The sequence below is a fragment of the Curcuma longa genome, chromosome 1 (assembly GCF_044706935.1).
Source record: "Curcuma longa cultivar G26 ecotype Majalengka, Jawa Barat chromosome 1, ITB_CL_G26_1.1, whole genome shotgun sequence".
Taxonomy (NCBI): domain Eukaryota; kingdom Viridiplantae; phylum Streptophyta; class Magnoliopsida; order Zingiberales; family Zingiberaceae; genus Curcuma; species Curcuma longa.
This window is the reverse complement of record NC_133861.1, coordinates 16,338,340-16,354,699: the sequence shown is the minus strand read 5'-3', so window position 1 is coordinate 16,354,699 and position 16,360 is coordinate 16,338,340. Positions and strand designations below refer to the sequence as shown.

The 16,360-nt window shown below is 38.1% G+C and overlaps 4 protein-coding genes and 1 pseudogene across 4 annotated transcripts; all 5 read left to right on the top strand.

The window, feature by feature from the left end:
- The first annotated feature begins 262 nt into the window (after nucleotides 1-262).
- LOC141837490 (shaggy-related protein kinase NtK-1-like) lies at nucleotides 263-4,243 on the top strand. The gene is made up of 13 exons (XM_074724880.1): nucleotides 263-332; nucleotides 436-672; nucleotides 773-865; nucleotides 1,272-1,331; nucleotides 1,418-1,690; nucleotides 1,789-1,863; nucleotides 2,245-2,301; nucleotides 2,371-2,511; nucleotides 3,002-3,052; nucleotides 3,122-3,217; nucleotides 3,292-3,375; nucleotides 3,562-3,664; nucleotides 3,736-4,243. The coding sequence occupies exons 1-13, from the start codon at nucleotides 273-275 to the stop codon at nucleotides 3,786-3,788; spliced, it is 1,383 nt and encodes a 460-aa protein (XP_074580981.1). The 5' UTR covers nucleotides 263-272; the 3' UTR covers nucleotides 3,789-4,243.
- A 2,245-nt stretch (nucleotides 4,244-6,488) lies between these two features.
- Nucleotides 6,489-7,911, top strand: LOC141846899 (uncharacterized). Its single transcript, XM_074734931.1, has 2 exons — nucleotides 6,489-6,586; nucleotides 6,906-7,911. The coding sequence occupies exons 1-2, from the start codon at nucleotides 6,563-6,565 to the stop codon at nucleotides 7,683-7,685; spliced, it is 804 nt and encodes a 267-aa protein (XP_074591032.1). The 5' UTR covers nucleotides 6,489-6,562; the 3' UTR covers nucleotides 7,686-7,911.
- Nucleotides 7,912-10,865: 2,954 nt separating this feature from the next.
- LOC141833583 (F-box/LRR-repeat protein At3g48880-like) lies at nucleotides 10,866-11,972 on the top strand. Its single transcript, XM_074721066.1, has 2 exons — nucleotides 10,866-11,402; nucleotides 11,486-11,972. Exons 1-2 carry the CDS (start codon nucleotides 11,005-11,007, stop codon nucleotides 11,967-11,969), a joined length of 882 nt encoding a protein of 293 aa, XP_074577167.1. The 5' UTR covers nucleotides 10,866-11,004; the 3' UTR covers nucleotides 11,970-11,972.
- Nucleotides 11,973-12,323: 351 nt separating this feature from the next.
- On the top strand, nucleotides 12,324-13,685 carry LOC141833592 (uncharacterized; annotated as a pseudogene).
- A 123-nt stretch (nucleotides 13,686-13,808) lies between these two features.
- Nucleotides 13,809-15,965, top strand: LOC141833602 (cytochrome b5-like). The gene is made up of 3 exons (XM_074721084.1): nucleotides 13,809-13,995; nucleotides 15,339-15,405; nucleotides 15,544-15,965. Exons 1-3 carry the CDS (start codon nucleotides 13,912-13,914, stop codon nucleotides 15,792-15,794), a joined length of 402 nt encoding a protein of 133 aa, XP_074577185.1. The 5' UTR covers nucleotides 13,809-13,911; the 3' UTR covers nucleotides 15,795-15,965.
- Nucleotides 15,966-16,360: the final 395 nt, after the last annotated feature.

Below are 16,360 nucleotides of genomic sequence, written 5' to 3'. Positions count from 1 at the left end.
CGCCTGAAGACCATTTGTTTGAGACTTCAAATCTAGCGGTGGTGGCGTTGGATTTCCAACCTCTCATTCCTCGCCTCAAAAAACAATTTCTAATTGCTAAAAATGACAAAAACGCACCGAAAGAGGGATACAAAAGGGAGGGAGGATGCGGGGAAGCAGAGATCCAGAAAAAAGGAGGAGAGAACCGGCTGCTTCCGTCTTCTCTCTTCTCTCTTCTTCTTCCAATTCATTACGCGTGAAGAAGAAAAGAGCAGAGCGGACGGAGCCAAGAAATGCATATGATGCGGCGAATCAAGAACATCACCTCCGGTCACCCTTCCGTCCCCGATCCCGTGAGTTGTCCATCTTCCTATTCCAGTTAGGGTTAGCATACTCATTTTGTTTGGAAATTATGTTGGATCTGTTTACCAAGCAAACGATGTAATGTTGTCACAGGATGATGTCAAGGTAGGAAAGAAAACTACAAATTTTGATGAAGCAGCGGAGGTTCTTACAGAAAATTCTATGGCCGACAACAAAATATCTACTCTAGATCAGCATATGGCTTCGTCAGATGTGAATGTTGATTCAAGAACATTGACATCTGAAGCAACAACAAAAGTTGATCAACTACCGAAAAAAATGCATGATATGGCAATCAGAGATGATAAAGTTGGTAAACAGGATGAGAAGGTTTGTGCAATGTGCTTTTGTTTGAAATATTACCTCTCAGTGCAGTTTGGTTAGTCTTGATGTTCCTTCTTACATATATAATTTATGATTGTTTTTGCAGGAGCAAGATGATGTACTGATAAATGGTAATGGAACTATGCCGGGTCAAATAATCACAACCACAGTAGGTGGACGAGATGGCAGGCCTAAGAAGGTATCATTATTTTGTTAACATAGTGAAATTTTAGTTTAATTCTATTTGCTTACTTTGCCAAATGTTGATAAATTCAGTGATATACTTTCCATTTCCGCTTGAATCACAGCTTGTTCATGCAGATGTTTTCTTTGTTGCTTTCTCTGTCATCTCAAACTGGTTAGATGATTTAATACTAAAATGTTGCTTCAACATAATCTTTAATAAATGTAGCAGTGATTCACCGATTGAAGTAAACTTGCACTTGATTATTTGTAAGCATTAGTTGAAATTCATAAACAAAAAATTGCAACCAAATCAATTTTAAATAATCTGATATCACATCCCATCATGCTTTCTGATATCGTTCTTGGAAATGAAATTTGGTTGACTCAACTTAGTAGCTTAATTACTGATTGGATTGCAGATGATGTCATATAAGGCTGAGCGCATTGTTGGAACAGGTTCATTTGGTGTAGTTTTTCAGGTTTTTTTTTTTATATTTATTTGTCTATTTTTTTAAGATTTCAAACAACTGAAACGTTGTAACTTATGGTTCTTTTTCTGATGCAGGCTAAATGTTTAGAAACAGGAGAAGCAGTTGCGATCAAGAAGGTTTTACAGGATAACAGATACAAAAATAGGGAACTACAAACTATGCGCTTACTTGACCATCCAAATGTAGTTCAACTAAAGCATTATTTCTTTTCGACGACCGACAATGATGAGCTCTACCTCAACCTTGTTCTCGAATACATCTCCGACACTCTTTATCGTACTTTGAAGTATTATAATCGCATGAACCAACATATGCCACTCCTTTACGTAAAATTGTATACCTTCCAGGTTCACATTTTGTTGCTCTACCTTACTTCTTTTCCAAAGATTTCTCTCTTTCTAACTCTTTTCCTAACTAAATTGATTATTCTTATTTATGGGTGCAGATTTTTCATGCACTTTCTTACATTCACCATGTTGTAGGGGTATGCCATCGGGATATTAAACCACAGAACATATTGGTAAAGATTATATTGGAGTTACATATGCATTCTAGTATAAACTGCTCATTTTGTGCAAATGACATGGATAGAAAGGCCATCACTTCTTAAACACTCTATCGAAATATATAAAACAACTAATGGTACATCCAGGGGATGAAAAGTGGGAAAATTATCCAAGATGCTAGATTATTTACATAAATATAAGGATAAAAAGGTTATTTGCAAATGTATTCCTAGCCCATTATAGTCCTCTAATACAAATGTATTTTTGACTACCTACAGGGGTGCAGACTTGTATAATGAAATTGAGACCCTAATTGCATGGATATTTATTCGGAGTAAATTATGTAGACATGATATTATTCTTAGTGTTAGTTTAATCTATTTATCAATTTTCAGGTTAATCCTCACACTCATCAAGTAAAACTCTGTGATTTTGGCAGTGCCAAAATGTTGGTAAGTCAGCTGATATGTGCTTGACTATTGTATAGTTTTCTCCTCTGACATCTCGTCATCTTATTTCAGGTTCCAAGGGAGCCTAATATATCTTACATTTGCTCACGGTACTATAGAGCACCTGAACTTATGTTTGGAGCTACAGAGTACACCACTGCTATTGACATATGGTCAGTCGGCTGCGTGTTGGCTGAGCTTCTCATTGGACAGGTAACAGTGTTCTTGGATTAGTTGTTATGCCATATAGAGGCAACTCTAGTATTTTGATAATTTGATTACGTACACATTTATCTTTCCTTTTCAAAATAAGTTTATCTTCATAGGATGAAGGCATAATCTAGATTGCTTAATGCCTCTTATGTAATTGTTTTGTACAAGATGTTGAATAAGTGAGACACAGTTGACATTGCCTCAAGTAATGCTGCACAAAAATACCTCAAATGCTACGTCCAAATCTCAAGGAATGATTACTTAAAAATTAACAAATTGTATAAGTTGATCATTGAAAATTGTGTTCAGCGAGTCAAGAGAATCTAGGTGTTCTACAAGACATATACTATATCATGTCAAGAGAAGTTTTCTGTAATAAGTTGACATCCATTAGATGCTGCATGTTCATGTTATCATTGTAACTTATTGGTTTTGGCCTCCATAAGTATGATGAAGCATAAAATAATTACTATATGAATTCCTCTTTCAGCCTCTATTTCGAGGGGAAAGTGGTGTCGATCAGCTCGTGGAAATCATTAAGGTTAGTTTGTCAGTGACATTTGTCTTTTCAATAATAATTTTTATCTCACTGATTGTCATTCCTTCTCAGGTTTTAGGTACCCCAACAAATGAAGAAATCAAGTCTATGAACCCAAATTATTCAGAATTCAAATTTCCATACATGAAAGGTCGCCCTTGGCACAAGGTAGCTGAATCTGTAATATAATGATGATCCTCCTAGTAATCCAAACGATAACATACCATGTCTACAATATGCAGCTTTTTGCAAATTCTGTACCCCCTGAGGCAATTGATCTTGTGTCAACACTACTTCAATACTCACCTAATTTGCGTCTTACAGCTGTGAGTATATATGATACATCCAAATAAAAATAAAGATTTTTTGTTTGCATTTCCACTGTAGTAATTAATGTCTTCTTTTTGTCATCTCATATTTCTTTCTTACATCTTGCTAGTCTATTTTGATCATTAATGGTTTGCCATGTACCTATTCCAAGTGACATGACCTGTTTGTCATCATTGATACAGTTGGAGGCCTGCGCTCATCCCTTCTTTGATGAATTGAGAGATCCTAAAACATGTTTGCTCAGTGGCAAACCTCTTCCTCCTTTATTCAATTTCACATCTAAAGGTAATATCTTGTTCACCTTCCTATCAGTCATCGTCAACTGTCCTTTAAATGAGATTTAAACATGTTTGCAGAGCTTGAAAGTGCTTCTCCTGAACTAGTTCAACGCCTCCTACCTGCGCATTGAACTAAACTCTCGGGGTCAAGAAGTTTAGGCTGAGTTTGGTAGAGAGCTTCTTTTTCCAGTTTTCCTGATGTGGTCAATGGTTGGAATTCAAGAGGATAAACAAGAACAATTTCGATGAAGTGACATTGATTTCAGTTTTAAGGCTGCAGTGTGTGCGTGAAGTGCAAGATTTTGCGGAGACTCGAAGAGACAGGGAAAAGAGAAAGGATTCCTTCTGCAGCAGACAATCTTGAGTTATATCTGACACTACAGATGGCCATCTTATAATTGATCGGAGACAAGAAGGGGCAGAGCAAGAGAAAGGTTCCTTCTTCAGCAGTCAATTTTCTGTCACATGACCATTGACCATTTCTTGAACGTACGTAGCCTCGTTGTACAATGCAAATATACGAGTTTTTTCCCCCACAAAATCTTATTGTTCATTCTATTGATCAATTAAAAGATCCTTTGGTAGCAACGGCTCTTGTATACTTTTACCTCATCTTCTCCATTTCTTCGTTTCATTCATTTCTTATAGTAAAAGTCATGAGTACAGCCTCTTCCATTCCCCTAACTTGGTGTTATCTGCAGGTGAAGAGTAGAGAGAAAGGCTTGTCCTCTAGGTCCCTTCCTTCACACAATGTCAAATATCTTTTCTGTCTCAACTTTAATATGAATTTTCAGTAAAGGTTAATGACTAGAGCAAGTAGCAGGTTAAGCTATAATTACATTATGTCCTCTCTATTTGTTATTATCTGACTAGGTAAAGAGGACAGGGGAAGAAGAAAGTCCTGACTCCACCAACCATGTTAATTATTATGTGTATAATTAGAATAAGCTAATAGTGAAAGGCATGTTAGGTGAGATGTGGATGGGAATTGGAGGTGGTCAGTTGACAAATCATAGGGACACATAAAAGTGGTGGTAGGGAAGAAGAAGATAACGACGAAAGATGTGCAGAGGAGGTCAACTCCTGTAGAAACTCAAACGTTTCTTTCAAATGGTTGCATGGTACAATCTTTTGTACAGTCTCGGACCCTTTTCCTCTTTTTTCTTTGTTTCTTATACTGAAAGCTATCGAGTCTGGCCAACAAGATTTACCCAGAGCTGCATTAGCTGAAGCAAATCTACCAGAAAAGCTAAAACATAGGTCAAAGCTAGCTAAGCACAATAAGAACAGCAGTTAAAACAAAACAAAACAAACACAAGTATACTACAAAACAATGTATGAAAGTGTTAGTCACCTGCATGCAATGATTAGATGAAGGTTGCTTTAAGTTGAAATCGCTGAAACCTTTCCTTCTAAACTCGAAATTAAAAAAGGGCATCCTCTTGCACACCATATCAAACATCTTACGATCTATCTTTAAAATACCACTGTCCATTGCCGACGACTGGTTACCATCCAAGCAGTGGCATCTTCTTTGTAGCCCCGGCCCTCCACGGAAGATCTCGTTGAGGGGGTTCCAAAAGCCAACATACATGTGTTCGAAGTTTTCTTGATCCCCACTTTGTTTACTCATCAGTGCTTTTAGTTCGCATTAATTTGATTTCTTTAGCATCAATATAATTAATTAATGAATCCCATCATGATAAATTCAGTGTACTGCAATCTCTTTTCCACGCTGAGAGAAAGGCGATAGTAAACATGCACTTGCAAACTAATTAAGCCAGCGATTAATCCATTAATCCTCGCTCGCATGTGATCCACATGATGGCACCACTGCTGACTGCACTTTGTGTCTCTATATATATATATATATACACAAGCAATGCATGTGCTCCATGGTTCCCAAACCAGCATGAGGGGCCATTCAAACAAACTCTTTTGGCGATGATCAACTTTATAACCTCCTCTTCTCCTAATTATGAGTAAAGAGAATAATTAGCATGATCAAATAATTACATTTGAAGCAATACAGTACTAGTTTTCCAAATGTTTATGATGTGATATATTTTGATATATAATGACATTAATTATTGAACCGTACGTATAAATTCAAAGTTTTAAATGTGTTCTCATCTCTTTTTATATCGTTCTAGCTCCTGTCTTCTTCATCATCATGCTGCGTAATTCTAATTCAGTGTAAAATCACATGGGTTATGTAGCTGCTCCAATAGATGATGGTCAACACATGAGTTCTCCCAAGTCAAACTTTGAAGTCAACAAGCATTCAAACTTATGCCTTGTTATTTTATTTAAATTTTTACTATTATTATTTAGATTTTTTTTTAAAAAAAAAGGAGAAAAATCTACACCAAATCTGAGTCAAACAAACTGCCCCGCCGTGGCCTCGCATGTAAAAAAGGAATCGATTCGTAGAGAATAATAATAATAAATTAAACAGAAGAAATCCCCATCGATCGCTCATGCTTCATCCACATCTTTTTCAAACAAGGCAGCTTCAAGGTCTTCATCTGCCACTATCGTTGTCCCCTTCACGCGCACAAAGCGGGCCCCGGCCCAGCGCGTCCTCCATAATACTGTCCCTGGCACGTGCCGTTCGCCTCCCCCACACGTGCGCTGCACCTCCTCCCCCCTCTTCCCTTCACATGCCCGCATTAACTGCATGCGACAGCAAGTGGACAAAATACCCGGTTTAATTGAATTTAACTCCACACTAAACAAAAATAACATGCGATAGTGGATTCGTCATCCACCACCACCACCTCGCATACCATATGAGTGCAATCGTAGACCACCACGCCATATCATTCTATCAGCTACCTAGGGTTTGCTTCGTCTTCCTTCCTTCTCCGTCTTCCGGATCGTCGAGAGGAGCTAGCTAATTGGCATGGACACGACGCAGTGGCCTCAGGTTTCTTTGTTTGTTTTCAGGAGTCGGTGTTCATCTTTTTTGCCCGGAATTTATTGGCGCCGGATCGATCCACGTCTTTAATCCTTCAAAGCGGCAGCGGCTTCACTTTTCTTTTGCTTTTCTTTTTTCTGCCTTTTCCCCCTTCCTTTTATCTCTGTGTTTGCTTTAATTGCCTTTATCTATGCGGTGCGCTGACATGAAAAGCATCCGTTTGCTTCTTTCTTGCGCAGAGCTTCTGATAGTTAAAGCTTTGATGATAAATAATGATCCAGCTTAGTTGACTGCTTTCTGATGGTTTGGAGATCGATCCTTATGGCAGGGGATGGCGCTGGGGAAGGCCATGGAAGAATTTGGGCCCTCCGCGGCCTCGTTGAGATCGCCGGAGACAGCGGAGATGAAGAGTAGCAGGGCGGTCCGGCCACCGCGCAAGGAGAAGTCGCCGCTGAAGTGCCCCCGGTGCAACTCCGGCAACACCAAGTTCTGCTACTACAACAACTACAGCCTCACGCAGCCGCGCTACTTCTGCAAGGCCTGCCGCCGTTACTGGACCGAGGGTGGCTCTCTCCGTAACGTCCCCGTCGGCGGCGGCTCCAGAAAGAACAAGAAACCCTCTTCTTCTTCCTCCTCCTTCTCCGCCGCCGCCGCCGCCACCATCAATACTCCCAAGAGACCCCCTGCCGAATACCTCAACCTCTCCGCCACGACGTCCGGAATCCCACAGCAATGCGTACCGCCTGTCGAGTACAACTATATTAACGGTCACTGCTCAAATTTCGCGCCTTTCTTGCCGATGATGTCCGCGCCGTCGGCCGCGGCGGAGTTCCTCTCGGGCTTCGGAGTGCAAGAGCTAATTAGACCGCCACCGTCTATGAACTTTCCGATGGATGGAGGAGTTAACGTCCGAGGGTACGGCGCGGGGGGTAAGCTGCTGTTTCCACTAGCGGACGAGATGAAGCCGGCGGTGGTGCCGCCTTCAAGTGGCATTAATGCGGCACACCAACTGTTCGACGAAAATAACAACAGGCAAGGCGATGAGCTTCCTCCACCTGCAGGCTTCTGGACTGGCCTCATGAACAACAACGCCGGAGGACCATGGTAGAAGAAAGAGTTGCTCGATTATATCATGCATTTCAATCAATCCACAACACCTTAATCAATTACATGATATGATAATTATATTCACTTCCTGTTTAACTCCTTCCAAATTGTTACTCATTTTATATATCTAGCTAGAAACCGGTTGATCTCGTGTGGGATGTGGAGGAACTGTAAGATGAAATGTGGCAAATTAAGAACCTTGTGAGAATTGAGTGTAATGTTTATGAGGTTGCATGAGTTCCATTTTGCATTTGTCATCTAACTATTCAACCTGCAGTTTTTCACTTTTGCCTCGAGATGTGTTGCAGAACAGTGATCTGGCACGACAAAGTGAAGACTGATGAGGATAGGTTAAAGGGAAGAGGGCCATTCTAGGTAAGAACATATTTGGCTTATAGTACTCGATAAGCTTGTAGCCTTGCACTTTTTATAATATTTGCCTAGTTGTGGTGCCACCTATATATAATTATCATCATATAAGAGTAGCATGCATGCTTTCCTTTTGTATGTATTAAACTATTTCTTAAATTCCTTTTGAGATGATCGAAAGGAACAAAAAATATTGATAGCCTATATAGCTTTGTTATAATTAATTCTACACAAAAGAAATAGATTTGCCTAGTTGTTGTGACACCTATAGTTATCATGATATAAGAGTGCATCATTAATTAATGTGATTTTCTTTTGGATGTAAATTATCCTTAGTGACCTACATAGCATATGCTTTTGGTAAGAGAAATATAAATATGGCATTTTTAACTAGATTTTTCATTTGCATGTATCTAAGGGGCCGGTGTGAGAGTGATAATAATTGTTTAAGGAATTTATGTGATTTTATGGCATTTGTAATCGTTAGGAATTGAGAATTTGTAACTCCATTTGAAATGGGATTACAAAACTCGCAAAGGAGATAAAATTTGTGGTATTTGATTACTTAGATCTTACCTTGTAGCTCAGTACAACAGTGGCAAAGTAGATTATTTAGTTTGTTTTGTGAATTGTGCAAGAATTAATTGGAATGATAATATGTTCTCTTCGGTCCATGTATAGAAATTTATGTTTAATTCCCTTTGTTCTTTGTGATTAATTTTCTATAAAATAGAATTATATTTCATTTAATTTTATAGATGTTTCTCAAAATACAGTGTGATTTTCTGTGATGGGTATATTTATAAGTTCTCAATCCCACAATTTAACCATCTAGGCTACCGATATATATATAATTATTCTTGAAAAATATGGAAAATAAATATAGGAATGTTTTCTTTTGGGGTTGATTTTCTCTGATTTTGATCCTCTAGAGGTACAACATCTCTTAATGTATCCAAAATGTGTCTAAATAGCATTTAAACTATAGGTGTTATCAAACATTAATACCTTCAATTATTATTCAATAATATTAGATAATTTGTTTTTTTTTTCATGTTTGGAAACCAAAAATTCACTAACCCAAAAAGGTTTAAGCACAAATTAAACATATTTTTCTTGTCAAAATATGTAAACATAATTGAAAGAATATAATTGCTTAATTTCCTTGATATAATTAAAGCCTCAAGATTCCAACTTTAAATATTATTTGTTTATGTTAATATTAAATATTATTCATTTTAAATAACACAAATGATCTAATCTTCGAAGTTATTATTTTCCCCAAATTAAATTAATAAAAATTGAGAGTATCAACGAGAGTTCCCTTCATATGCACATTCATTTATCGTCCCTAAAGCAATAATAGAAAGTCAGAAATATATATTCTATTGTACAATTAATTAAGTATATATAATTACATGATATATTTTGGACAAAACTTGATTATTGTTAAATGACATTATGTTAAATTTTAGATTTTTATATTTGGGATGGCTTTTAAGTATTTAATCATAGTTAAAATTTATAATTTTTTTAATACTTGAAAAGTGCAACATTAGAGGTTCATGTTTTTCACATCTTTATTATGATCGTTTGTTATTTCTCTTAAAAATTTTCATAATTTTGAGTTTTGAATAAATTTGAATTAATATTAAAGCATATTTGTATATAATTATTAAAAAAGTTCTGAATTCTAAATAATAATAATAATAAGATGCATGATTTTTAATTAATATTTTTAAACTGTTCCCATTTCTGGCTGATAAACTGGCATAATGGAGCAAACTTCAGCACTGGACCAGACCATTCATTACACAACAGTACGGAGGAAAGGATACCTAATATATGTTTCTCACATTAGGTATTTTTAAATGTCCGTGGTATTCAAAAATTAATGGTGTTGGACCATCAGATCTTAGACATTTGTATTTTTTGAATTTATTTTAATGACAAATAATTTTTTTTTATGAAATGGAATTGATCATCTCTATGAAAAAAATTACGGGCATTTCATAAAATAAGAGATTTTATAAGGAAAAAATTAAAAGAACATCTAAAATTACATGGATTGTTGAAAGACGTCTAAAAATAAAAAAAAAACCCTATTATATAATTTTATATTAAAAGTATCTGTTATTTCAATGTTATTGTAGTAGTGGTTACTTATATAATTGGTACAACATAAAAAATAGATTATTTCATTTTAATAAAAAATATTTATACACAAAGTACTTTTTATCAAATAATTTTTATCAACTTAATCAAAATTATTTAAATTCATTAAAATCATTATAAATTAATTAAAATTATTTTAAAATAATTATAACATTTAATGAACTTGATTAAAATTATGAGCAATGATAGACTACATAAAAATGCAATATGAAATTCCAGTATGATACACACAAAGTATGGAGGTAGGACCCAACATGACACACACAAGGTATGGAGGTAGGACCTAGGTCTTGTGTGTGTCATGCTGAAATTTCATACTGCATTTTCATGCAGTCTATATTTCTCTAAAATTATTTAAATTTAATTGATCTAAATTATTTTTTAAAAAAAATTATAATGGTTACTTGATAGTTATTAAAATGTTTGTTTTAGTTGTTACAACATTATTTCAACATTATTTCATCTATCTAGTAATTACTATAATATTATAAAAATATTATATTAGTTACTACAACTTTGTGACGGTAGCTACATAACAATTAATCATAAAATACGAATATATTTTTGAAATAAATAATATAATAGTGCCCTTTTTGATTTTTTTTTTAAAAAAATCCTTTTAACAATTTATATAATTTTGAGTGCCTTTTATTTTTTATTTTGATCCAAAACCCCACTTTAATTTTTTAAATAAGAACAATAACAATGACCGAGTCTCGCTCATCGTTGCGTAGCCGGACCCGGATTAATCCCCAAACAAGACCGGCGTCGCCGACATGGTTATCGTCTCATCGCCTTCCCTCATGTTGAAGGAGACGGTAGAAGAGGAGGGGGATCGGCGCTGGGACGAGATGCAGGCCGATTGCCTCGTCAACATCTTCCGCCGCCTCACCCTCGGGGATCTCGCCGTGGCCGTCCCCTTCGTCTGCCAGTCCTGGTACCGCGCCTCCCTCGACCCTAGCTGCTGGCGCCGCCTCAACTTCCGCTCCCTCGATTTCGCGCCCTGGAGCCCTTTCTCCCGCGCCTTCGCGCTCCGCTACCGCCTCCACTCCCCCCTCTCCTTCTCCGCCTTCCTCCGTTTCGCCCTCCACCGCTCCCGCGGCGTCGTCGACCAACTCGCCTTCCCCTTCTCCTCCGCCGTCTCCATCGACGACCTCGCCTATGTCTCTATCAAGTGAGTCTACGCCTCCTTCTGGTTTCGTCCTCCTCCTCGCCCACCACCTGTTCGACGAATTTGCTCATCGGGTATTCGCGCAGATGCCCGACATTGAAGTCGCTGACTTTGCCGGACAACCTGATGCTGGAGGACGACCTTCGCATCCCGGAGCTGGTGCGGCGGTGGAAGGATCTGGAGCATCTGGAGATGGAGACCAAGCCCTCCTCGTTCCTGGAAGCGGTCGCCGAGATCGGCCGCAACTGCCCGCGGTTCGTCGGGTTGAAGGTGCGCGGGCTAATCGGGCGCGAGGACGCCAAGGCCCTGGCGCGGTGGCTGCCGGAGCTGAGGCACCTGGAGCTGAGCAAGTCCTACTTGACAAAGGACGAGCTATTGGTGGTCATCGGCGGTTGCCGGAAGCTGGAAACGTTGACCGTAAAGGATTGCCTCGGATTCCAGGCGGACGACGAAATTCTGAAGCTGGTGTCGCGCATCGAGCGGTTCGAGCACGAGGGGTCGACGCTGCTCGATGATTACGGGTACGAGACCGATGAGTCGGAGCAACAGACCGGGTTCTTCCACCGGTGACGGTCTCCTCTTGTCGTCCCTTTTTGCCCTCGCCTTTCTTTTTTTTCCCACAATATATTTTCTAAAAATCGCAAAATTGACTAAAAATGAACTGGCGTACCGTTCATCGATGATTTCAAGCGTTTGGTGAACACTACGCTTCCTAACGCTGGGAAAAAGAATTTTGTGGTGGTTGTGTTGTCGTGAGGTCACCGATGAATAAATTTGACTTGAGTAATAAAATTAAATCTAATAATTCACATGTTTCGTTGGGGCCACACATAAAAAATGAAAATAAAATAAAATTTAAAAGAAAAAAATGGATCACATAGGAAGCGAGAGGAAAGAAAGGGAAGCATCGGATCCGCTGCCTGCCATTTGGATCTGGATGAGATGGAGAGATTGCCGGGGGAGCTGCTGCTTCGGATCTTCCGCCCTTTGGACCATCGCTCTCTCGCCGCCGCTCGTCGAGGTTGGCCATCCTTACTTAGTGCTTCTTCTTAGCTCTTCCTTCTCTGGACATTGTGCCTTTTCGAATTATTCATCTTCATTCTTCACGGAGTGTTTACGAATTTTGCTTTCCGTTGCACGTCTGTGTCCCGCAGCTTACCGAATTCTTCATTTGGTCTGGAAAGTTTGCTCCTTGTTGTGTTTTTCTGCGGGTCTTTCATCTCTACCCATTTCCCCCCTTTCGAATACTTGGTGTCGATGGAAGTTTCACAAAATTTGTTTTCCTTTGCTAAATTCTTCATTCATGTCGATAAAATTTGCTTCTTTTTGTAATTTTCTGTCGCTATTGAAGGAGCTGTGCACGTTACTTTTATGATTGTTGTGGTTGCTGAATTAATTCTTTATAACGATGGATGTTTCTTCGACGTTTTGTTCCACTCGTACACCGGAGAAGGTATTGGCGACGTGTTTATGAGTCTATCAACTATCAGTCAATTACTAAACACTGATGTGCCTCTCTTTTATTCGTTGATTTCATGGATCTTTGTTCTAATTACTGAACTTTAGATGTTGAAGAAGGAAAAAAATGACAATTTGTACAAATCGATTTATTATTATTATTATTGAAAAAAAGAAGTCTTCGTTGCATAACCTCACTTCATGTCCTTAGTTATAGTCCCTTTGATGGATAGTTTGCAGGAAGTGGAAGGCCGTGGCATCTGACGACGCACTCTGGTCGAACCTTTTCAAGGAGAGATGGGGAGGAGATCGGGCAACATTCTATGCCCCGAATGATTCAAAATCCTGGAAAGATGTTTACATTGTGCAAGACCGATGTGACCGTTTTGGAGTGTAAGTTGTTGAGTGGTCACTCTTTTCACTTCCATGAGCCATTGGAGCTTTTAACATAAGAGATGCTCGACTCTCTGCACTTGCATCGCAGTGGCACAAAGATCATCAGAGAAGGAAGTGATTACTACCTCATCCATCACGGGGAAATTCGAAGGTTTCTAGGCACAAGTCAGCTGCCAGTAGCTGGAATTGAAGGCAGAGCAGCGCGTGGAGATGAAGAAGAGCGTGCATCAGCGATCTCCGATAGGATTCTCTTCTTCCTTGGGGACCTGGAGACGGCCTGCACGGCTGCCAAGCGTGTGCGGATGTAAAGATTCTGGTACTGGAACTAAAGGTGGATTGTGTTGTAACTTGTATTGCTTTGTTCAGCTAATTCTTTGTAGAAATACAAATGTAAGAGAAATTCGTGGAGTTTGATTTTTTTAAAAAAAAAAGAAAAGAAAATTATTTATAACTGTGTTAGGTGCGACGTACAAGGCCAGTGGGCCTAACTAATAGTGTCTAAACGGGCCGATTTAGGCCCAATGAGTAGGCTTCTGGAGACTTCCTTGGCAACTAGCAGCCAAACGGCTTCTGGTTCAGAGGTGCGACAAAAGCTCTCCAATGAAAGCCCTCGTTTGCTTGATTCGCAGATCCGCGTCGCTCGTCCTCGGAGCAGGAAATGGCTGGTTCCAAGGTGTATCACTTCGATGAGGTCGCCAAGCACAACGTCGTCAAAGATTGCTGGCTCTTCATCGACGGAAAGGTCCGTACTCCTCCAAAAAAATTTAACTTTTGGTTGTCCGCCTGTTTATTTAGTTGGCGTCCCTGTCTGTAAGGTTTGCGAGATATTTTTGCTCGAGTGTTGATCGCTTATCATCTCTGTTGAAAAAATTTTCTTTTTAAGGATTGTTATTTCTTCGACTTGATGTGTCTCGAGGTCAAGAATTTCTTCGCCGAAACCGCACGAACCAAACAAGCCTTATAAAAATAAATCTTCTCGGAATCTACGATTTGGCGTTTTTGTAGTACTCTTAACTGATTTTCTGCTTTCGAGTGAGAAATCCAGGGTTCTGTACTGGGAGTTGTTCTGGTAGTAAAGATGTGAATCCACTGAATGGAGAGTAAGAAAGCGTTAGTATTGAAAACTTGAGAGTTGAATATTCATTGGCTTCTCTGTGATGCTAATATTTTACAACGCCAACAGTGAGGTAAGGTCGTTTTGATGTTATGTTGCCTATGGCTGTTGCATTTGGTTCACAAAATGGAATTTATAAAAAATATAGTAGTTATTCTCAATGAACAAAATAGAGTAGAAATATGTATTTCTTTCTTTGTTTATGAATTAACAATTGCAACATATTAGCATAAATATAACTGGCTTTGGTTGAAGGAATCGCTGAGTGAGACTCTATTAGAATCCATTTCTTGATCAAATTTCTCCCATGGGTAGGTTCTTACACATTAGGCACTTGTCCGCCACTGGAACACTATTTTTCTCCGACTTGAATGTGTTAAGAATGGCGCCAGTGTTCATCTTGACTAGGATTGAGATCTATATGATATTCAAGTTTATGTGTCAATATGCATCAAAGTGAGTAAAATACACCCGAAGTATTTAAGTTTCAGTTAATCCTAATGTGAAACAAGCTAGTACTGCAAAGATTGGTGAAATTGCCAACTTTCATTAATAATTTCACCTTTGAACAAGAGACAAAATATCCATTCTGATAGAATTGGTATTCTTTGTTTGTTTTATAACTATATTCTGGAATTGTTATTCCATCAGATTTCATAGAGAATAGAGTGGCTATTCAACTCAATGAGATCCTTACGCGGTCAATGAAGAGTTCATTAATGCCCAATTGTGTTGTAAAATATGAGGGTCCCTGGAATGTGAGATAGTTTCTAACTAGGGTCTTATAAACTTAGTTGAATATTTTGGGTGTTAGAGCCTATATGCAATTTTTACTTGTATTCTGAAGTGAGTTAAATAGAATGTTTGAAATTTGATGCTTCTGTGTGCATATGATTAAGACGGATAGAACAACATTCATATTGTTTTCTGAAATGCTCAATTATGTCCCTCAAATACTTTCTTCCTTGTAGGTTTATGATGTCACCCCATTTATGCAAGATCATCCAGGTGGTGATGAGGTTTTGCTTGCATCAACGGGTACGAATGCACCTTTGTTATGTTTTTTTTGTGCTATTAGTTAAGATTCATCAAATCTGTAGAAATGTTGAATCTCGAAGTTCTATCCTCTGGCGTCATTATATTGAAAGTAAGATTCTTCACTTGATCTCTCCCCAGGAAAGGATGCCACCAATGATTTTGAAGATATAGGCCACAGTACCTCTGCCAGGGATACAATGGCAAAGTACTACATCGGCGAGATAGATTCTTCAACCGTTCCAGCTAAGTATGCTTACGAACCGCTTCAACAAGTATCCAACAGTCCAGATAATTCATCCGAGTTTATTATCAAGATATTGCAGTTCCTTGTGCCCATATTGATCTTAGGCTTGGCACTTGCTGTCCGAATGCTCACCAAGGTAGACTAAGCTTGTGCAAAGCTTCCAAAATACTGAGCTCATGATGTTATTCTGCCTGCTAGGATGAAGCAATTGTCTAGTTGTTCTTTTTAGTGAAATCAATGTTAAATTTTGATGGAAAATCTGGTATCTTGTTTGAGAACAGAGTTCTTGGTAATCCGAATATATGTATATAAAGGTGCAGGTCTTAAAATATTTTTTGCTATTTTAGTTGCGCATAAATTTTATAATAAATTTTCAACTCTTAACATAATTTTATTTCTCTTGTATATACACACATATATGATTTAAATATTGCATATTTTAGTCATTTATTTATTTTATTTTAAAACTATATTTAGTTAGATTGACCCGATTGATTTAGTCCAAAATGCAGGATAGTTACTTTTTAAAATAATTTTTAAACTTGTTTAAGTAATACCAAGTTAACATTGGGTTTTTCCAAAATTAAGTACTAAAATTAATATTTAAAACAGTCGACATGATTTGTTAAAAATTAAGTATTCAAATTTCTAAAAGTATAAAGAAATAATACAAAATCAAATTTTAATTAATATTTAATATCAAAATACGGT